The sequence below is a fragment of the Aulonocara sp. 'chitande type north' Nkhata Bay genome, linkage group LG13, assembly GCF_057382095.1.
Source record: "Aulonocara sp. 'chitande type north' Nkhata Bay isolate Kocher_YH1m ecotype deep benthic linkage group LG13, A_spYH_male_GT1.1, whole genome shotgun sequence".
Classification (NCBI taxonomy): domain Eukaryota; kingdom Metazoa; phylum Chordata; class Actinopteri; order Cichliformes; family Cichlidae; genus Aulonocara; species Aulonocara sp. 'chitande type north' Nkhata Bay.
Genome location: NC_141356.1, coordinates 12432615 through 12452310, shown reverse-complemented (window position 1 = coordinate 12452310; position 19696 = coordinate 12432615). Strand labels below are relative to the sequence as shown.

The following is a 19696-nucleotide window of genomic DNA, read 5'->3' as shown; positions in this document are numbered from 1 at the left end:
CTCCGGACCCTGGACCTCAGCTGCGGGGCGTTCACAGAGGGCCTGGAGCTCTGAGGCAGCTCTGTCTGGCTCTGCTGGCTCCGGTTCTGGTCTGGTTCCAGCAGGTGGATGTGTGGGAGTCCGGACCTCCTCCCGAGGCTTCTCGGGAAAATCTGGCTTATCTTGGGCCGGTGACATCTGCGTGACCCCGGGGTGACCTGAAAAGGAGAACTTGATCAAACGAGCAGTAGTGACAAGAAAGTCTGCAGAAGTCCTGCCGGGCTCTCACCTTCGACCCCACCGTCCGGCTCTGCCCGTGGGCTTGTCTTCCTCAGCCTGCAGCCCTTCCTGATCTCGGCCAGCAGGTTGTCGACGGTGCATCCTTCGTCCCAATTGGCCATGTCTGTCCTAACTGCAGCACAGACACACGTTCCCCTGTGAGCTTAGCGCACGTGTCACAAACAACAGGTGAAAGCTGTCACTGCATCACCTGACAGCCTCACAGGTACAGCAGCATTTAATCTTTACAAACTTTCTTCTCGTCCTGATGCTCTCACATCATTTCCTTTAAATATTCAGCTGCTGATAAACTGTTGCAGAAAAATGTTGCTGATGTCAGCTATTGATTCTCGACCTGTCCGTCACCGGCCCTTCACATGTCTCACCTGTTCTCCACTTGCACTTGACCTGTCCTTCACCTGCCACACCTGGAGAGACAGGTGAGGGACACCTGTCTCTCCATTTAAGGAGGGAGGATTTAAGGTGAAATAATGGTGTCTGACTTGCTGATCTTTCTGGTGGGGGCTTCTTCTCTCAGTTTCCTCCCTTCCTCCAACCTCTTCCTCCTCTTCTCCTGCTCCCTGTGACCTTCGTTCTCCTGATCGAAGAATAAAAGGAACACACAGTTCAAACTTCAGCAGGCTAACCGGCCCCCCAGAGAGGGCGGAGCTTAACATTTACAGGGAAACAGGACTAATGTGTGGCAGCTACCACACTTTGTCACGGTTCAAGTCAGAGCCGATTGGCTGGCTGAGACATAGTTTAAATGACACATGCAAACGTGCGGCAGGGTATGAGTCCTGCAGACTGAGCCGCACTGCGATTGGCGCTGACCTTGAGGGTTCGAAGGAAGAGGTCTCTGAATGCCTTGATGGTGCTGAAGAGCTCTTCGAGGGAGAAGCTGCTGCTGTCCTCACAGAGGTAGGCGGACAGGTGCTTCCTCTGCTCCTCCACAGATGACAGCAGGAGTTGCAGCTGCTCAACAGCCTGCAGGCTCTCCTGGTAACACCACATAAGAACAACAGGTAAGTTCACCTGGAACAGCAGGTCTGTCCCACTAAAACGGTGTCAGTGAGTGTACAGACTGGATTTATCTGCCCGTAAAGGTGACAGCCTCATCCTGAGTGACTCACCTGTATGGTGGACAGGTACTGCTCCTTCATGTCGTCAGATGAGGAGGAAACGCTCCTCTGAGTTTTTCAGCCGTTTGTTTAGAGTCTTTGTTTCAGACTGAATAGAGTCCAAGCTGAGCCTGCAGGTGGAGTCAGAGGGCAACATTTAACACCGCTGCAGGCGAAACACCTGAGCTACCACGTCACAGACTCCACCCAGCAGTCTGTACGTGACTGAACTCCTATATGTGTTTACCCAGCAGCCTTTGCACAGATCTCCAGGTCATCGGGCAGGTTGAGCAGGTCGGGGTGATTCTCTTCAGCCTCCTAAGGGTCACAAACAGCAGCAACTGAATTATTATGAGAATACTGCAGTATTCCCCAGTATTCGTAGTATTCCCAGCATTACCTGCAGGATGTGGTGCAGCAGCGTGACTCTCGACTTGTTGGCTTTGGTTTCGGTCAGAATTCTGACTTTAATCTCAGAATTCTGACTTTAATCTCAGAATTCTGACTTTTTTTTTTTCTGAGATTAAAGTCAGAATTCTGACTTTAATCTCAGAATTCTGACTTTTTTTTTTTCTGAGATTAAAGTCAGAATTCTGACTTTAATCTCAGAATTCTGACTTTAATCTCAGAATTCTGACTTTTTTTTTTCTGAGATTAAAGTCAGAATTCTGACTTTAATCTCAGAATTCTGACTTTAATCTCAGAATTCTGACTTTTTTTTTTCTGAGATTAAAGTCAGAATTCTGACTTTAATCTCAGAATTCTGACTTCTTTTTTTCAGAATTCTGAGATTAAAGTCAGAATTCTGACTTTAATCTCAGAATTCTGACTTTAAAGTCAGAATTCTTTCCTTTTTTTTTTCCAGTGGCCCTAATCCTCTTCCGTAAAACACAGTGGAAATGGTGTGGAATTAAAAAACGCAAAGGCCACGAAATGGTCCCAGGTTCTACAGAGGGTTAAACACTTTGTTCTCCTGCAGGTCCAGTCCTGTCGCCACAGAAACAAGTCCTGACCCATGTACCTGGAACCATAGAAGAAGAATAAAATAATAAATGATATTTAAAAAAAGACCTTAAATCCCACAACATAAAAACATTTCGACCAATGAAATGCTTTAGAGTGAAGGACAGCAGTGAATCGCCGCTGACGTGGATTTATGCACAGCTGCAGGTGAGCTCACCTCACTGAAGGATGCATTTTTTCTTTTTCTTCAAACGCTTTCTTCCTGTGTGGCCTTCTGGAGATCAAAGAGAGGATACGATTGGTCGGTTTCTAGATATAAAGCTTATTTCATCATCAACACTAAAGGATGTTCTATCATCGTCTTGATGAGACCTTACAGCCTGAGCCTCAGCTCACCATGTCACAGGAAACACTAATGTTCAGGAACAGGAAGTGACCTCATAGACTCAGAGCTACATCACAACAGCCAGACTGACCCGGCTACATCACCATGGTATGGCAATCTCGACTCCACTCAACTGTAATCTGCGGCCGAGTCTCCGTCACTCTGCTGCAAACACTGAACACAACTTGATCTGTGTGGGTGGGCTGTGGGACAGGAAGCATTAAAATTTCCATGTTTCAGAAACAAACAGCAGCACTGAGCGTGCTCAAAGCCTGAAGCAGAGAGCACAGCGCCTCACTCTACCTGCTGGGCTGGTGTCTAAGGTGTTTGATGCGTTCCGGGGAGCAGAATCTTCCGGGTTAGGATCTTTGCTCCTGTTGACCTGGGTCACATCCTGCTGACTAGCTGTGTGCTGGACTTCCTGCTGCGCCGGTCTGGTGTCCACTTCAGACTCCGGACCCTGGACCTCAGCTGCGGGGCGTTCACAGAGGGCCTGGAGCTCTGAGGCAGCTCTGTCTGGCTCTGCTGGCTCCGGTTCTGGTCTGGTTCCAGCAGGTGGATGTGTGGGAGTCCGGACCTCCTCCCGAGGCTTCTCGGGAAAATCTGGCTTATCTTGGGCCGGTGACATCTGCGTGACCCCGGGGTGACCTGAAAAGGAGAACTTGATCAAACGAGCAGTAGTGACAAGAAAGTCTGCAGAAGTCCTGCCGGGCTCTCACCTTCGACCCCACCGTCCGGCTCTGCCCGTGGGTTTGTCTTCCTCAGCCTGCAGCCCTTCCTGATCTCGGCCAGCAGGTTGTCGACGGTGCATCCTTCGTCCCAATTGGCCATGTCTGTCCTAACTGCAGCACAGACACACGTTCCCCTGTGAGCTTAGCGCACGTGTCACAAACAACAGGTGAAAGCTGTCACTGCATCACCTGACAGCCTCACAGGTACAGCAGCATTTAATCTTTACAAACTTTCTTCTCGTCCTGATGCTCTCACATCATTTCCTTTAAATATTCAGCTGCTGATAAACTGTTGCAGAAAAATGTTGCTGATGTCAGCTATTGATTCTCGACCTGTCCGTCACCGGCCCTTCACATGTCTCACCTGTTCTCCACTTGCACTTGACCTGTCCTTCACCTGCCACACCTGGAGAGACAGGTGAGGGACACCTGTCTCTCCATTTAAGGAGGGAGGATTTAAGGTGAAATAATGGTGTCTGACTTGCTGATCTTTCTGGTGGGGGCTTCTTCTCTCAGTTTCCTCCCTTCCTCCAACCTCTTCCTCCTCTTCTCCTGCTCCCTGTGACCTTCGTTCTCCTGATCGAAGAATAAAAGGAACACACAGTTCAAACTTCAGCAGGCTAACCGGCCCCCCAGAGAGGGCGGAGCTTAACATTTACAGGGAAACAGGACTAATGTGTGGCAGCTACCACACTTTGTCACGGTTCAAGTCAGAGCCGATTGGCTGGCTGAGACATAGTTTAAATGACACATGCAAACGTGCGGCAGGGTATGAGTCCTGCAGACTGAGCCGCACTGCGATTGGCGCTGACCTTGAGGGTTCGAAGGAAGAGGTCTCTGAATGCCTTGATGGTGCTGAAGAGCTCTTCGAGGGAGAAGCTGCTGCTGTCCTCACAGAGGTAGGCGGACAGGTGCTTCCTCTGCTCCTCCACAGATGACAGCAGGAGTTGCAGCTGCTCAACAGCCTGCAGGCTCTCCTGGTAACACCACATAAGAACAACAGGTAAGTTCACCTGGAACAGCAGGTCTGTCCCACTAAAACGGTGTCAGTGAGTGTACAGACTGGATTTATCTGCCCGTAAAGGTGACAGCCTCATCCTGAGTGACTCACCTGTATGGTGGACAGGTACTGCTCCTTCATGTCGTCAGATGAGGAGGAAACGCTCCTCTGAGTTTTTCAGCCGTTTGTTTAGAGTCTTTGTTTCAGACTGAATAGAGTCCAAGCTGAGCCTGCAGGTGGAGTCAGAGGGCAACATTTAACACCGCTGCAGGCGAAACACCTGAGCTACCACGTCACAGACTCCACCCAGCAGTCTGTACGTGACTGAACTCCTATATGTGTTTACCCAGCAGCCTTTGCACAGATCTCCAGGTCATCGGGCAGGTTGAGCAGGTCGGGGTGATTCTCTTCAGCCTCCTAAGGGTCACAAACAGCAGCAACTGAATTATTATGAGAATACTGCAGTATTCCCCAGTATTCGTAGTATTCCCAGCATTACCTGCAGGATGTGGTGCAGCAGCGTGACTCTCGACTTGTTGGCTTTGGTTTCGGTCAGAATTCTGACTTTAATCTCAGAATTCTGACTTTAATCTCAGAATTCTGACTTTTTTTTTTTCTGAGATTAAAGTCAGAATTCTGACTTTAATCTCAGAATTCTGACTTTTTTTTTTTCTGAGATTAAAGTCAGAATTCTGACTTTAATCTCAGAATTCTGACTTTAATCTCAGAATTCTGACTTTTTTTTTTCTGAGATTAAAGTCAGAATTCTGACTTTAATCTCAGAATTCTGACTTTAATCTCAGAATTCTGACTTTAATCTCAGAATTCTGACTTTAATCTCAGAATTCTGACTTTAATCTCAGAATTCTGACTTTTTTTTTTCTGAGATTAAAGTCAGAATTCTGACTTTAATCTCAGAATTCTGACTTTTTTTTTTCTGAGATTAAAGTCAGAATTCTGACTTTAATCTCAGAATTCTGACTTTAATCTCAGAATTCTGACTTTAATCTCAGAATTCTGAAAAAAGTCAGGATTCTGAAAAAAGTCAGAATTCTGACTTTAATCTCAGAATTCTGACTTTAAAGTCAGAATTCTTTCCTTTTTTTTTTCCAGTGGCCCTAATCCTCTTCCGTAAAACACAGTGGAAATGGTGTGGAATTAAAAAACGCAAAGGCCACGAAATGGTCCCAGGTTCTACAGAGGGTTAAACACTTTGTTCTCCTGCAGGTCCAGTCCTGTCGCCACAGAAACAAGTCCTGACCCATGTACCTGGAACCATAGAAGAAGAATAAAATAATAAATGATATTTAAAAAAAGACCTTAAATCCCACAACATAAAAACATTTCGACCAATGAAATGCTTTAGAGTGAAGGACAGCAGTGAATCGCCGCTGACGTGGATTTATGCACAGCTGCAGGTGAGCTCACCTCACTGAAGGATGCATTTTTTCTTTTTCTTCAAACGCTTTCTTCCTGTGTGGCCTTCTGGAGATCAAAGAGAGGATACGATTGGTCGGTTTCTAGATATAAAGCTTATTTCATCATCAACACTAAAGGATGTTCTATCATCGTCTTGATGAGACCTTACAGCCTGAGCCTCAGCTCACCATGTCACAGGAAACACTAATGTTCAGGAACAGGAAGTGACCTCATAGACTCAGAGCTACATCACAACAGCCAGACTGACCCTGCTACATCACCATGGTATGGCAATCTCGACTCCACTCAACTGTAATCTGCGGCCGAGTCTCCGTCACTCTGCTGCAAACACTGAACACAACTTGATCTGTGTGGGTGGGCTGTGGGACAGGAAGCATTAAAATTTCCATGTTTCAGAAACAAACAGCAGCACTGAGCGTGCTCAAAGCCTGAAGCAGAGAGCACAGCGCCTCACTCTACCTGCTGGGCTGGTGTCTAAGGTGTTTGATGCGTTCCGGGGAGCAGAATCTTCCGGGTTAGGATCTTTGCTCCTGTTGACCTGGGTCACATCCTGCTGACTAGCTGTGTGCTGGACTTCCTGCTGCGCCGGTCTGGTGTCCACTTCAGACTCCGGACCCTGGACCTCAGCTGCGGGGCGTTCACAGAGGGCCTGGAGCTCTGAGGCAGCTCTGTCTGGCTCTGCTGGCTCCGGTTCTGGTCTGGTTCCAGCAGGTGGATGTGTGGGAGTCCGGACCTCCTCCCGAGGCTTCTCGGGAAAATCTGGCTTATCTTGGGCCGGTGACATCTGCGTGACCCCGGGGTGACCTGAAAAGGAGAACTTGATCAAACGAGCAGTAGTGACAAGAAAGTCTGCAGAAGTCCTGCCGGGCTCTCACCTTCGACCCCACCGTCCGGCTCTGCCCGTGGGCTTGTCTTCCTCAGCCTGCAGCCCTTCCTGATCTCGGCCAGCAGGTTGTCGACGGTGCATCCTTCGTCCCAATTGGCCATGTCTGTCCTAACTGCAGCACAGACACACGTTCCCCTGTGAGCTTAGCGCACGTGTCACAAACAACAGGTGAAAGCTGTCACTGCATCACCTGACAGCCTCACAGGTACAGCAGCATTTAATCTTTACAAACTTTCTTCTCGTCCTGATGCTCTCACATCATTTCCTTTAAATATTCAGCTGCTGATAAACTGTTGCAGAAAAATGTTGCTGATGTCAGCTATTGATTCTCGACCTGTCCGTCACCGGCCCTTCACATGTCTCACCTGTTCTCCACTTGCACTTGACCTGTCCTTCACCTGCCACACCTGGAGAGACAGGTGAGGGACACCTGTCTCTCCATTTAAGGAGGGAGGATTTAAGGTGAAATAATGGTGTCTGACTTGCTGATCTTTCTGGTGGGGGCTTCTTCTCTCAGTTTCCTCCCTTCCTCCAACCTCTTCCTCCTCTTCTCCTGCTCCCTGTGACCTTCGTTCTCCTGATCGAAGAATAAAAGGAACACACAGTTCAAACTTCAGCAGGCTAACCGGCCCCCCAGAGAGGGCGGAGCTTAACATTTACAGGGAAACAGGACTAATGTGTGGCAGCTACCACACTTTGTCACGGTTCAAGTCAGAGCCGATTGGCTGGCTGAGACATAGTTTAAATGACACATGCAAACGTGCGGCAGGGTATGAGTCCTGCAGACTGAGCCGCACTGCGATTGGCGCTGACCTTGAGGGTTCGAAGGAAGAGGTCTCTGAATGCCTTGATGGTGCTGAAGAGCTCTTCGAGGGAGAAGCTGCTGCTGTCCTCACAGAGGTAGGCGGACAGGTGCTTCCTCTGCTCCTCCACAGATGACAGCAGGAGTTGCAGCTGCTCAACAGCCTGCAGGCTCTCCTGGTAACACCACATAAGAACAACAGGTAAGTTCACCTGGAACAGCAGGTCTGTCCCACTAAAACGGTGTCAGTGAGTGTACAGACTGGATTTATCTGCCCGTAAAGGTGACAGCCTCATCCTGAGTGACTCACCTGTATGGTGGACAGGTACTGCTCCTTCATGTCGTCAGATGAGGAGGAAACGCTCCTCTGAGTTTTTCAGCCGTTTGTTTAGAGTCTTTGTTTCAGACTGAATAGAGTCCAAGCTGAGCCTGCAGGTGGAGTCAGAGGGCAACATTTAACACCGCTGCAGGCGAAACACCTGAGCTACCACGTCACAGACTCCACCCAGCAGTCTGTACGTGACTGAACTCCTATATGTGTTTACCCAGCAGCCTTTGCACAGATCTCCAGGTCATCGGGCAGGTTGAGCAGGTCGGGGTGATTCTCTTCAGCCTCCTAAGGGTCACAAACAGCAGCAACTGAATTATTATGAGAATACTGCAGTATTCCCCAGTATTCGTAGTATTCCCAGCATTACCTGCAGGATGTGGTGCAGCAGCGTGACTCTCGACTTGTTGGCTTTGGTTTCGGTCAGAATTCTGACTTTAATCTCAGAATTCTGACTTTAATCTCAGAATTCTGACTTTTTTTTTTTCTGAGATTAAAGTCAGAATTCTGACTTTAATCTCAGAATTCTGACTTTAATCTCAGAATTCTGACTTTTTTTTTTCTGAGATTAAAGTCAGAATTCTGACTTTAATCTCAGAATTCTGACTTTAATCTCAGAATTCTGACTTTTTTTTTTCTGAGATTAAAGTCAGAATTCTGACTTTAATCTCAGAATTCTGACTTCTTTTTTTCAGAATTCTGAGATTAAAGTCAGAATTCTGACTTTAATCTCAGAATTCTGACTTTAAAGTCAGAATTCTTTCCTTTTTTTTTTCCAGTGGCCCTAATCCTCTTCCGTAAAACACAGTGGAAATGGTGTGGAATTAAAAAACGCAAAGGCCACGAAATGGTCCCAGGTTCTACAGAGGGTTAAACACTTTGTTCTCCTGCAGGTCCAGTCCTGTCGCCACAGAAACAAGTCCTGACCCATGTACCTGGAACCATAGAAGAAGAATAAAATAATAAATGATATTTAAAAAAAGACCTTAAATCCCACAACATAAAAACATTTCGACCAATGAAATGCTTTAGAGTGAAGGACAGCAGTGAATCGCCGCTGACGTGGATTTATGCACAGCTGCAGGTGAGCTCACCTCACTGAAGGATGCATTTTTTCTTTTTCTTCAAACGCTTTCTTCCTGTGTGGCCTTCTGGAGATCAAAGAGAGGATACGATTGGTCGGTTTCTAGATATAAAGCTTATTTCATCATCAACACTAAAGGATGTTCTATCATCGTCTTGATGAGACCTTACAGCCTGAGCCTCAGCTCACCATGTCACAGGAAACACTAATGTTCAGGAACAGGAAGTGACCTCATAGACTCAGAGCTACATCACAACAGCCAGACTGACCCGGCTACATCACCATGGTATGGCAATCTCGACTCCACTCAACTGTAATCTGCGGCCGAGTCTCCGTCACTCTGCTGCAAACACTGAACACAACTTGATCTGTGTGGGTGGGCTGTGGGACAGGAAGCATTAAAATTTCCATGTTTCAGAAACAAACAGCAGCACTGAGCGTGCTCAAAGCCTGAAGCAGAGAGCACAGCGCCTCACTCTACCTGCTGGGCTGGTGTCTAAGGTGTTTGATGCGTTCCGGGGAGCAGAATCTTCCGGGTTAGGATCTTTGCTCCTGTTGACCTGGGTCACATCCTGCTGACTAGCTGTGTGCTGGACTTCCTGCTGCGCCGGTCTGGTGTCCACTTCAGACTCCGGACCCTGGACCTCAGCTGCGGGGCGTTCACAGAGGGCCTGGAGCTCTGAGGCAGCTCTGTCTGGCTCTGCTGGCTCCGGTTCTGGTCTGGTTCCAGCAGGTGGATGTGTGGGAGTCCGGACCTCCTCCCGAGGCTTCTCGGGAAAATCTGGCTTATCTTGGGCCGGTGACATCTGCGTGACCCCGGGGTGACCTGAAAAGGAGAACTTGATCAAACGAGCAGTAGTGACAAGAAAGTCTGCAGAAGTCCTGCCGGGCTCTCACCTTCGACCCCACCGTCCGGCTCTGCCCGTGGGCTTGTCTTCCTCAGCCTGCAGCCCTTCCTGATCTCGGCCAGCAGGTTGTCGACGGTGCATCCTTCGTCCCAATTGGCCATGTCTGTCCTAACTGCAGCACAGACACACGTTCCCCTGTGAGCTTAGCGCACGTGTCACAAACAACAGGTGAAAGCTGTCACTGCATCACCTGACAGCCTCACAGGTACAGCAGCATTTAATCTTTACAAACTTTCTTCTCGTCCTGATGCTCTCACATCATTTCCTTTAAATATTCAGCTGCTGATAAACTGTTGCAGAAAAATGTTGCTGATGTCAGCTATTGATTCTCGACCTGTCCGTCACCGGCCCTTCACATGTCTCACCTGTTCTCCACTTGCACTTGACCTGTCCTTCACCTGCCACACCTGGAGAGACAGGTGAGGGACACCTGTCTCTCCATTTAAGGAGGGAGGATTTAAGGTGAAATAATGGTGTCTGACTTGCTGATCTTTCTGGTGGGGGCTTCTTCTCTCAGTTTCCTCCCTTCCTCCAACCTCTTCCTCCTCTTCTCCTGCTCCCTGTGACCTTCGTTCTCCTGATCGAAGAATAAAAGGAACACACAGTTCAAACTTCAGCAGGCTAACCGGCCCCCCAGAGAGGGCGGAGCTTAACATTTACAGGGAAACAGGACTAATGTGTGGCAGCTACCACACTTTGTCACGGTTCAAGTCAGAGCCGATTGGCTGGCTGAGACATAGTTTAAATGACACATGCAAACGTGCGGCAGGGTATGAGTCCTGCAGACTGAGCCGCACTGCGATTGGCGCTGACCTTGAGGGTTCGAAGGAAGAGGTCTCTGAATGCCTTGATGGTGCTGAAGAGCTCTTCGAGGGAGAAGCTGCTGCTGTCCTCACAGAGGTAGGCGGACAGGTGCTTCCTCTGCTCCTCCACAGATGACAGCAGGAGTTGCAGCTGCTCAACAGCCTGCAGGCTCTCCTGGTAACACCACATAAGAACAACAGGTAAGTTCACCTGGAACAGCAGGTCTGTCCCACTAAAACGGTGTCAGTGAGTGTACAGACTGGATTTATCTGCCCGTAAAGGTGACAGCCTCATCCTGAGTGACTCACCTGTATGGTGGACAGGTACTGCTCCTTCATGTCGTCAGATGAGGAGGAAACGCTCCTCTGAGTTTTTCAGCCGTTTGTTTAGAGTCTTTGTTTCAGACTGAATAGAGTCCAAGCTGAGCCTGCAGGTGGAGTCAGAGGGCAACATTTAACACCGCTGCAGGCGAAACACCTGAGCTACCACGTCACAGACTCCACCCAGCAGTCTGTACGTGACTGAACTCCTATATGTGTTTACCCAGCAGCCTTTGCACAGATCTCCAGGTCATCGGGCAGGTTGAGCAGGTCGGGGTGATTCTCTTCAGCCTCCTAAGGGTCACAAACAGCAGCAACTGAATTATTATGAGAATACTGCAGTATTCCCCAGTATTCGTAGTATTCCCAGCATTACCTGCAGGATGTGGTGCAGCAGCGTGACTCTCGACTTGTTGGCTTTGGTTTCGGTCAGAATTCTGACTTTAATCTCAGAATTCTGACTTTAATCTCAGAATTCTGACTTTTTTTTTTTCTGAGATTAAAGTCAGAATTCTGACTTTAATCTCAGAATTCTGACTTTAATCTCAGAATTCTGACTTTTTTTTTTCTGAGATTAAAGTCAGAATTCTGACTTTAATCTCAGAATTCTGACTTTAATCTCAGAATTCTGACTTTAATCTCAGAATTCTGACTTTAATCTCAGAATTCTGAAAAAAGTCAGAATTCTGACTTTAATCTCAGAATTCTGACTTCTTTTTTTCAGAATTCTGAGATTAAAGTCAGAATTCTGACTTTAAAGTCAGAATTCTTTCCTTTTTTTTTTCCAGTGGCCCTAATCCTCTTCCGTAAAATACAGTGGAAATGGTGTGGAATTAAAAAACGCAAAGGCCACGAAATGGTCCCAGGTTCTACAGAGGGTTAAACACTTTGTTCTCCTGCAGGTCCAGTCCTGTCGCCACAGAAACAAGTCCTGACCCATGTACCTGGAACCATAGAAGAAGAATAAAATAATAAATGATATTTAAAAAAAGACCTTAAATCCCACAACATAAAAACATTTCGACCAATGAAATGCTTTAGAGTGAAGGACAGCAGTGAATCGCCGCTGACGTGGATTTATGCACAGCTGCAGGTGAGCTCACCTCACTGAAGGATGCATTTTTTCTTTTTCTTCAAACGCTTTCTTCCTGTGTGGCCTTCTGGAGATCAAAGAGAGGATACGATTGGTCGGTTTCTAGATATAAAGCTTATTTCATCATCAACACTAAAGGATGTTCTATCATCGTCTTGATGAGACCTTACAGCCTGAGCCTCAGCTCACCATGTCACAGGAAACACTAATGTTCAGGAACAGGAAGTGACCTCATAGACTCAGAGCTACATCACAACAGCCAGACTGACCCGGCTACATCACCATGGTATGGCAATCTCGACTCCACTCAACTGTAATCTGCGGCCGAGTCTCCGTCACTCTGCTGCAAACACTGAACACAACTTGATCTGTGTGGGTGGGCTGTGGGACAGGAAGCATTAAAATTTCCATGTTTCAGAAACAAACAGCAGCACTGAGCGTGCTCAAAGCCTGAAGCAGAGAGCACAGCGCCTCACTCTACCTGCTGGGCTGGTGTCTAAGGTGTTTGATGCGTTCCGGGGAGCAGAATCTTCCGGGTTAGGATCTTTGCTCCTGTTGACCTGGGTCACATCCTGCTGACTAGCTGTGTGCTGGACTTCCTGCTGCGCCGGTCTGGTGTCCACTTCAGACTCCGGACCCTGGACCTCAGCTGCGGGGCGTTCACAGAGGGCCTGGAGCTCTGAGGCAGCTCTGTCTGGCTCTGCTGGCTCCGGTTCTGGTCTGGTTCCAGCAGGTGGATGTGTGGGAGTCCGGACCTCCTCCCGAGGCTTCTCGGGAAAATCTGGCTTATCTTGGGCCGGTGACATCTGCGTGACCCCGGGGTGACCTGAAAAGGAGAACTTGATCAAACGAGCAGTAGTGACAAGAAAGTCTGCAGAAGTCCTGCCGGGCTCTCACCTTCGACCCCACCGTCCGGCTCTGCCCGTGGGCTTGTCTTCCTCAGCCTGCAGCCCTTCCTGATCTCGGCCAGCAGGTTGTCGACGGTGCATCCTTCGTCCCAATTGGCCATGTCTGTCCTAACTGCAGCACAGACACACGTTCCCCTGTGAGCTTAGCGCACGTGTCACAAACAACAGGTGAAAGCTGTCACTGCATCACCTGACAGCCTCACAGGTACAGCAGCATTTAATCTTTACAAACTTTCTTCTCGTCCTGATGCTCTCACATCATTTCCTTTAAATATTCAGCTGCTGATAAACTGTTGCAGAAAAATGTTGCTGATGTCAGCTATTGATTCTCGACCTGTCCGTCACCGGCCCTTCACATGTCTCACCTGTTCTCCACTTGCACTTGACCTGTCCTTCACCTGCCACACCTGGAGAGACAGGTGAGGGACACCTGTCTCTCCATTTAAGGAGGGAGGATTTAAGGTGAAATAATGGTGTCTGACTTGCTGATCTTTCTGGTGGGGGCTTCTTCTCTCAGTTTCCTCCCTTCCTCCAACCTCTTCCTCCTCTTCTCCTGCTCCCTGTGACCTTCGTTCTCCTGATCGAAGAATAAAAGGAACACACAGTTCAAACTTCAGCAGGCTAACCGGCCCCCCAGAGAGGGCGGAGCTTAACATTTACAGGGAAACAGGACTAATGTGTGGCAGCTACCACACTTTGTCACGGTTCAAGTCAGAGCCGATTGGCTGGCTGAGACATAGTTTAAATGACACATGCAAACGTGCGGCAGGGTATGAGTCCTGCAGACTGAGCCGCACTGCGATTGGCGCTGACCTTGAGGGTTCGAAGGAAGAGGTCTCTGAATGCCTTGATGGTGCTGAAGAGCTCTTCGAGGGAGAAGCTGCTGCTGTCCTCACAGAGGTAGGCGGACAGGTGCTTCCTCTGCTCCTCCACAGATGACAGCAGGAGTTGCAGCTGCTCAACAGCCTGCAGGCTCTCCTGGTAACACCACATAAGAACAACAGGTAAGTTCACCTGGAACAGCAGGTCTGTCCCACTAAAACGGTGTCAGTGAGTGTACAGACTGGATTTATCTGCCCGTAAAGGTGACAGCCTCATCCTGAGTGACTCACCTGTATGGTGGACAGGTACTGCTCCTTCATGTCGTCAGATGAGGAGGAAACGCTCCTCTGAGTTTTTCAGCCGTTTGTTTAGAGTCTTTGTTTCAGACTGAATAGAGTCCAAGCTGAGCCTGCAGGTGGAGTCAGAGGGCAACATTTAACACCGCTGCAGGCGAAACACCTGAGCTACCACGTCACAGACTCCACCCAGCAGTCTGTACGTGACTGAACTCCTATATGTGTTTACCCAGCAGCCTTTGCACAGATCTCCAGGTCATCGGGCAGGTTGAGCAGGTCGGGGTGATTCTCTTCAGCCTCCTAAGGGTCACAAACAGCAGCAACTGAATTATTATGAGAATACTGCAGTATTCCCCAGTATTCGTAGTATTCCCAGCATTACCTGCAGGATGTGGTGCAGCAGCGTGACTCTCGACTTGTTGGCTTTGGTTTCGGTCAGAATTCTGACTTTAATCTCAGAATTCTGACTTTAATCTCAGAATTCTGACTTTTTTTTTTTCTGAGATTAAAGTCAGAATTCTGACTTTAATCTCAGAATTCTGACTTTAATCTCAGAATTCTGACTTTAATCTCAGAATTCTGACTTTTTTTTTTCTGAGATTAAAGTCAGAATTCTGACTTTAATCTCAGAATTCTGACTTCTTTTTTTCAGAATTCTGAGATTAAAGTCAGAATTCTGACTTTAAAGTCAGAATTCTTTCCTTTTTTTTTTCCAGTGGCCCTAATCCTCTTCCGTAAAATACAGTGGAAATGGTGTGGAATTAAAAAACGCAAAGGCCACGAAATGGTCCCAGGTTCTACAGAGGGTTAAACACTTTGTTCTCCTGCAGGTCCAGTCCTGTCGCCACAGAAACAAGTCCTGACCCATGTACCTGGAACCATAGAAGAAGAATAAAATAATAAATGATATTTAAAAAAAGACCTTAAATCCCACAACATAAAAACATTTCGACCAATGAAATGCTTTAGAGTGAAGGACAGCAGTGAATCGCCGCTGACGTGGATTTATGCACAGCTGCAGGTGAGCTCACCTCACTGAAGGATGCATTTTTTCTTTTTCTTCAAACGCTTTCTTCCTGTGTGGCCTTCTGGAGATCAAAGAGAGGATACGATTGGTCGGTTTCTAGATATAAAGCTTATTTCATCATCAACACTAAAGGATGTTCTATCATCGTCTTGATGAGACCTTACAGCCTGAGCCTCAGCTCACCATGTCACAGGAAACACTAATGTTCAGGAACAGGAAGTGACCTCATAGACTCAGAGCTACATCACAACAGCCAGACTGACCCGGCTACATCACCATGGTATGGCAATCTCGACTCCACTCAACTGTAATCTGCGGCCGAGTCTCCGTCACTCTGCTGCAAACACTGAACACAACTTGATCTGTGTGGGTGGGCTGTGGGACAGGAAGCATTAAAATTTCCATGTTTCAGAAACAAACAGCAGCACTGAGCGTGCTCAAAGCCTGAAGCAGAGAGCACAGCGCCTCACTCTACCTGCTGGGCTGGTGTCTAAGGTGTTTGATGCGTTCCGGGGAGCAGAATCTTCCGGGTTAGGATCTTTGCTCCTGTTGACCTGGGTCACATCCTGCTGACTAGCTGTGTGCTGGACTTCCTGCTGCGCCGGTCTGGTGTCCACTTCAGACTCCGGACCCTGGACCTCAGCTGCGGGGCGTTCACAGAGGGCCTGGAGCTCTGAGGCAGCTCTGTCTGGCTCTGCTGGCTCCGGTTCTGGTCTGGTTCCAGCAGGTGGATGTGTGGGAGTCCGGACCTCCTCCCGAGGCTTCTCGGGAAAATCTGGCTTATCTTGGGCCGGTGACATCTGCGTGACCCCGGGGTGACCTGAAAAGGAGAACTTGATCAAACGAGCAGTAGTGACAAGAAAGTCTGCAGAAGTCCTGCCGGGCTCTCACCTTCGACCCCACCGTCCGGCTCTGCCCGTGGGCTTGTCTTCCTCAGCCTGCAGCCCTTCCTGATCTCGGCCAGCAGGTTGTCGACGGTGCATCCTTCGTCCCAATTGGCCATGTCTGTCCTAACTGCAGCACAGACACACGTTCCCCTGTGAGCTTAGCGCACGTGTCACAAACAACAGGTGAAAGCTGTCACTGCATCACCTGACAGCCTCACAGGTACAGCAGCATTTAATCTTTACAAACTTTCTTCTCGTCCTGATGCTCTCACATCATTTCCTTTAAATATTCAGCTGCTGATAAACTGTTGCAGAAAAATGTTGCTGATGTCAGCTATTGATTCTCGACCTGTCCGTCACCGGCCCTTCACATGTCTCACCTGTTCTCCACTTGCACTTGACCTGTCCTTCACCTGCCACACCTGGAGAGACAGGTGAGGGACACCTGTCTCTCCATTTAAGGTGAAATAATGGTGTCTGACTTGCTGATCTTTCTGGTGGGGGCTTCTTCTCTCAGTTTCCTCCCTTCCTCCAACCTCTTCCTCCTCTTCTCCTGCTCCCTGTGACCTTCGTTCTCCTGATCGAAGAATAAAAGGAACACACAGTTCAAACTTCAGCAGGCTAACCGGCCCCCCAGAGAGGGCGGAGCTTAACATTTACAGGGAAACAGGACTAATGTGTGGCAGCTACCACACTTTGTCACGGTTCAAGTCAGAGCCGATTGGCTGGCTGAGACATAGTTTAAATGACACATGCAAACGTGCGGCAGGGTATGAGTCCTGCAGACTGAGCCGCACTGCGATTGGCGCTGACCTTGAGGGTTCGAAGGAAGAGGTCTCTGAATGCCTTGATGGTGCTGAAGAGCTCTTCGAGGGAGAAGCTGCTGCTGTCCTCACAGAGGTAGGCGGACAGGTGCTTCCTCTGCTCCTCCACAGATGACAGCAGGAGTTGCAGCTGCTCAACAGCCTGCAGGCTCTCCTGGTAACACCACATAAGAACAACAGGTAAGTTCACCTGGAACAGCAGGTCTGTCCCACTAAAACGGTGTCAGTGAGTGTACAGACTGGATTTATCTGCCCGTAAAGGTGACAGCCTCATCCTGAGTGACTCACCTGTATGGTGGACAGGTACTGCTCCTTCATGTCGTCAGATGAGGAGGAAACGCTCCTCTGAGTTTTTCAGCCGTTTGTTTAGAGTCTTTGTTTCAGACTGAATAGAGTCCAAGCTGAGCCTGCAGGTGGAGTCAGAGGGCAACATTTAACACCGCTGCAGGCGAAACACCTGAGCTACCACGTCACAGACTCCACCCAGCAGTCTGTACGTGACTGAACTCCTATATGTGTTTACCCAGCAGCCTTTGCACAGATCTCCAGGTCATCGGGCAGGTTGAGCAGGTCGGGGTGATTCTCTTCAGCCTCCTAAGGGTCACAAACAGCAGCAACTGAATTATTATGAGAATACTGCAGTATTCCCCAGTATTCGTAGTATTCCCAGCATTACCTGCAGGATGTGGTGCAGCAGCGTGACTCTCGACTTGTTGGCTTTGGTTTCGGTCAGAATTCTGACTTTAATCTCAGAATTCTGACTTTAATCTCAGAATTCTGACTTTTTTTTTTTCTGAGATTAAAGTCAGAATTCTGACTTTAATCTCAGAATTCTGACTTTAATCTCAGAATTCTGACTTTTTTTTTTTCTGAGATTAAAGTCAGAATTCTGACTTTAATCTCAGAATTCTGACTTTTTTTTTTTCTGAGATTAAAGTCAGAATTCTGACTTTAATCTCAGAATTCTGACTTTAATCTCAGAATTCTGACTTTAATCTCAGAATTCTGACTTTTTTTTTTCTGAGATTAAAGTCAGAATTCTGACTTTAATCTCAGAATTCTGACTTTAATCTCAGAATTCTGACTTTAATCTCAGAATTCTGACTTTAATCTCAGAATTCTGACTTTAATCTCAGAATTCTGACTTTTTTTTTTCTGAGATTAAAGTCAGAATTCTGACTTTAAAGTCAGAATTCTGACTTTAATCTCAGAATTCTGACTTTAATCTCAGAATTCTGACTTTAATCTCAGAATTCTGACTTTAATCTCAGAATTCTGACTTTAATCTCAGAATTCTGACTTTTTTTTTTCTGAGATTAAAGTCAGAATTCTGACTTTAATCTCAGAATTCTGACTTTAATCTCAGAATTCTGAAAAAAGTCAGGATTCTGAAAAAAGTCAGGATTCTGACTTTAATCTCAGAATTCTGACTTCTTTTTTTCAGAATTCTGAGATTAAAGTCAGAATTCTGACTTTAATCTCAGAAAAAAAAAAGTCAGAATTCTGAGATTAAAGTCAGAATTCTGAGATTAATCTCAGAATTCTGACTTTTTTTTTTCTGAGATTAAAGTCAGAATTCTGACTTTAATCTCAGAATTCTGACTTTAATCTCAGAATTCTGACTTTAATCTCAGAATTCTGACTTTAATCTCAGAATTCTGACTTTTTTTTTTCTGAGATTAAAGTCAGAATTCTGACTTTAATCTCAGAATTCTGACTTTAATCTCAGAATTCTGACTTTAATCTCAGAATTCTGACTTTAATCTCAGAATTCTGACTTTAATCTCAGAATTCTGACTTTTTTTTTTCTGAGATTAAAGTCAGAATTCTGACTTTAATCTCAGAATTCTGACTTTAATCTCAGAATTCTGACTTTAATCTCAGAATTCTGACTTTAATCTCAGAATTCTGACTTTTTTTTTTCTGAGATTAAAGTCAGAATTCTGACTTTAATCTCAGAATTCTGACTTTAATCTCAGAATTCTGACTTTAATCTCAGAATTCTGACTTTAATCTCAGAATTCTGACTTTTTTTTTTCTGAGATTAAAGTCAGAATTCTGACTTTAATCTCAGAATTCTGACTTTAATCTCAGAATTCTGAAAAAAGTCAGGATTCTGAAAAAAGTCAGGATTCTGACTTTAATCTCAGAATTCTGACTTCTTTTTTTCAGAATTCTGAGATTAAAGTCAGAATTCTGACTTTAATCTCAGAATTCTGACTTTAAAGTCAGAATTCTTTCCTTTTTTTTTTCCAGTGGCCCTAATCCTCTTCCGTAAAACACAGTGGAAATGGTGTGGAATTAAAAAACGCAAAGGCCACGAAATGGTCCCAGGTTCTACAGAGGGTTAAACACTTTGTTCTCCTGCAGGTCCAGTCCTGTCGCCACAGAAACAAGTCCTGACCCATGTACCTGGAACCATAGAAGAAGAATAAAATAATAAATGATATTTAAAAAAAGACCTTAAATCCCACAACATAAAAACATTTCGACCAATGAAATGCTTTAGAGTGAAGGACAGCAGTGAATCGCCGCTGACGTGGATTTATGCACAGCTGCAGGTGAGCTCACCTCACTGAAGGATGCATTTTTTCTTTTTCTTCAAACGCTTTCTTCCTGTGTGGCCTTCTGGAGATCAAAGAGAGGATACGATTGGTCGGTTTCTAGATATAAAGCTTATTTCATCATCAACACTAAAGGATGTTCTATCATCGTCTTGATGAGACCTTACAGCCTGAGCCTCAGCTCACCATGTCACAGGAAACACTAATGTTCAGGAACAGGAAGTGACCTCATAGACTCAGAGCTA

General features: G+C 46.9%; 5 protein-coding genes and 1 pseudogene across 5 annotated transcripts; all 6 read right to left on the bottom strand.

Annotated features, from left to right (window-relative positions):
* Positions 1 to 215: 215 nt before the first annotated feature.
* On the bottom strand, positions 216 to 1830 carry LOC147315777 (inverted formin-2-like). Its single transcript, XM_086258043.1, has 6 exons — positions 1780 to 1830; positions 1627 to 1697; positions 1392 to 1510; positions 1093 to 1257; positions 766 to 856; positions 216 to 391 (listed from the first exon to the last, which is right to left on the bottom strand). The coding sequence occupies exons 3-6, from the start codon at positions 1419 to 1421 to the stop codon at positions 216 to 218; spliced, it is 462 nt and encodes a 153-aa protein (XP_086114169.1). The 5' UTR covers positions 1422 to 1510; positions 1627 to 1697; positions 1780 to 1830.
* Positions 1831 to 2560: 730 nt separating this feature from the next.
* Positions 2561 to 6682, bottom strand: LOC147315776 (uncharacterized; annotated as a pseudogene).
* Positions 6683 to 6720: 38 nt separating this feature from the next.
* Positions 6721 to 8335, bottom strand: LOC147315775 (inverted formin-2-like). Its single transcript, XM_086258042.1, has 6 exons — positions 8285 to 8335; positions 8132 to 8202; positions 7897 to 8015; positions 7598 to 7762; positions 7271 to 7361; positions 6721 to 6896 (listed from the first exon to the last, which is right to left on the bottom strand). Exons 3-6 carry the CDS (start codon positions 7924 to 7926, stop codon positions 6721 to 6723), a joined length of 462 nt encoding a protein of 153 aa, XP_086114168.1. The 5' UTR covers positions 7927 to 8015; positions 8132 to 8202; positions 8285 to 8335.
* A 1507-nt stretch (positions 8336 to 9842) lies between these two features.
* LOC147315774 (inverted formin-2-like) lies at positions 9843 to 11457 on the bottom strand. Its single transcript, XM_086258041.1, has 6 exons — positions 11407 to 11457; positions 11254 to 11324; positions 11019 to 11137; positions 10720 to 10884; positions 10393 to 10483; positions 9843 to 10018 (listed from the first exon to the last, which is right to left on the bottom strand). Exons 3-6 carry the CDS (start codon positions 11046 to 11048, stop codon positions 9843 to 9845), a joined length of 462 nt encoding a protein of 153 aa, XP_086114167.1. The 5' UTR covers positions 11049 to 11137; positions 11254 to 11324; positions 11407 to 11457.
* A 1510-nt stretch (positions 11458 to 12967) lies between these two features.
* On the bottom strand, positions 12968 to 14582 carry LOC147315773 (inverted formin-2-like). The gene is made up of 6 exons (XM_086258040.1): positions 14532 to 14582; positions 14379 to 14449; positions 14144 to 14262; positions 13845 to 14009; positions 13518 to 13608; positions 12968 to 13143 (listed from the first exon to the last, which is right to left on the bottom strand). Exons 3-6 carry the CDS (start codon positions 14171 to 14173, stop codon positions 12968 to 12970), a joined length of 462 nt encoding a protein of 153 aa, XP_086114166.1. The 5' UTR covers positions 14174 to 14262; positions 14379 to 14449; positions 14532 to 14582.
* A 1432-nt stretch (positions 14583 to 16014) lies between these two features.
* LOC147315772 (inverted formin-2-like) lies at positions 16015 to 17614 on the bottom strand. Its single transcript, XM_086258037.1, has 6 exons — positions 17564 to 17614; positions 17411 to 17481; positions 17176 to 17294; positions 16877 to 17041; positions 16550 to 16640; positions 16015 to 16190 (listed from the first exon to the last, which is right to left on the bottom strand). Exons 3-6 carry the CDS (start codon positions 17203 to 17205, stop codon positions 16015 to 16017), a joined length of 462 nt encoding a protein of 153 aa, XP_086114163.1. The 5' UTR covers positions 17206 to 17294; positions 17411 to 17481; positions 17564 to 17614.
* Between the last annotated feature and the right edge of the window lie 2082 nt (positions 17615 to 19696).

What these genes read in the sequence shown, in the direction of transcription:
- LOC147315775 (XM_086258042.1), bottom strand. Translation starts at nt 7,926, where the DNA reads ATGAAGGAGCAGTACCTGTCCACCATACAG. An exon ending in TCTTCCTTCGAACCCTCAAG is followed by an intron (nt 7,362 to 7,597) that starts GTCAGCGCCAAT and finishes TTCTTCGATCAG; the next exon opens with GAGAACGAAGGTCACAGGGA. An exon ending in AGCCCCCACCAGAAAGATCA is followed by an intron (nt 6,897 to 7,270) that starts GCAAGTCAGACA and finishes TCTGTGCTGCAG; the next exon opens with TTAGGACAGACATGGCCAAT.
- LOC147315772 (XM_086258037.1), bottom strand. Translation starts at nt 17,205, where the DNA reads ATGAAGGAGCAGTACCTGTCCACCATACAG. An exon ending in TCTTCCTTCGAACCCTCAAG is followed by an intron (nt 16,641 to 16,876) that starts GTCAGCGCCAAT and finishes TTCTTCGATCAG; the next exon opens with GAGAACGAAGGTCACAGGGA. An exon ending in AGCCCCCACCAGAAAGATCA is followed by an intron (nt 16,191 to 16,549) that starts GCAAGTCAGACA and finishes TCTGTGCTGCAG; the next exon opens with TTAGGACAGACATGGCCAAT.
- LOC147315774 (XM_086258041.1), bottom strand. Translation starts at nt 11,048, where the DNA reads ATGAAGGAGCAGTACCTGTCCACCATACAG. An exon ending in TCTTCCTTCGAACCCTCAAG is followed by an intron (nt 10,484 to 10,719) that starts GTCAGCGCCAAT and finishes TTCTTCGATCAG; the next exon opens with GAGAACGAAGGTCACAGGGA. An exon ending in AGCCCCCACCAGAAAGATCA is followed by an intron (nt 10,019 to 10,392) that starts GCAAGTCAGACA and finishes TCTGTGCTGCAG; the next exon opens with TTAGGACAGACATGGCCAAT.
- LOC147315777 (XM_086258043.1), bottom strand. Translation starts at nt 1,421, where the DNA reads ATGAAGGAGCAGTACCTGTCCACCATACAG. An exon ending in TCTTCCTTCGAACCCTCAAG is followed by an intron (nt 857 to 1,092) that starts GTCAGCGCCAAT and finishes TTCTTCGATCAG; the next exon opens with GAGAACGAAGGTCACAGGGA. An exon ending in AGCCCCCACCAGAAAGATCA is followed by an intron (nt 392 to 765) that starts GCAAGTCAGACA and finishes TCTGTGCTGCAG; the next exon opens with TTAGGACAGACATGGCCAAT.
- LOC147315773 (XM_086258040.1), bottom strand. Translation starts at nt 14,173, where the DNA reads ATGAAGGAGCAGTACCTGTCCACCATACAG. An exon ending in TCTTCCTTCGAACCCTCAAG is followed by an intron (nt 13,609 to 13,844) that starts GTCAGCGCCAAT and finishes TTCTTCGATCAG; the next exon opens with GAGAACGAAGGTCACAGGGA. An exon ending in AGCCCCCACCAGAAAGATCA is followed by an intron (nt 13,144 to 13,517) that starts GCAAGTCAGACA and finishes TCTGTGCTGCAG; the next exon opens with TTAGGACAGACATGGCCAAT.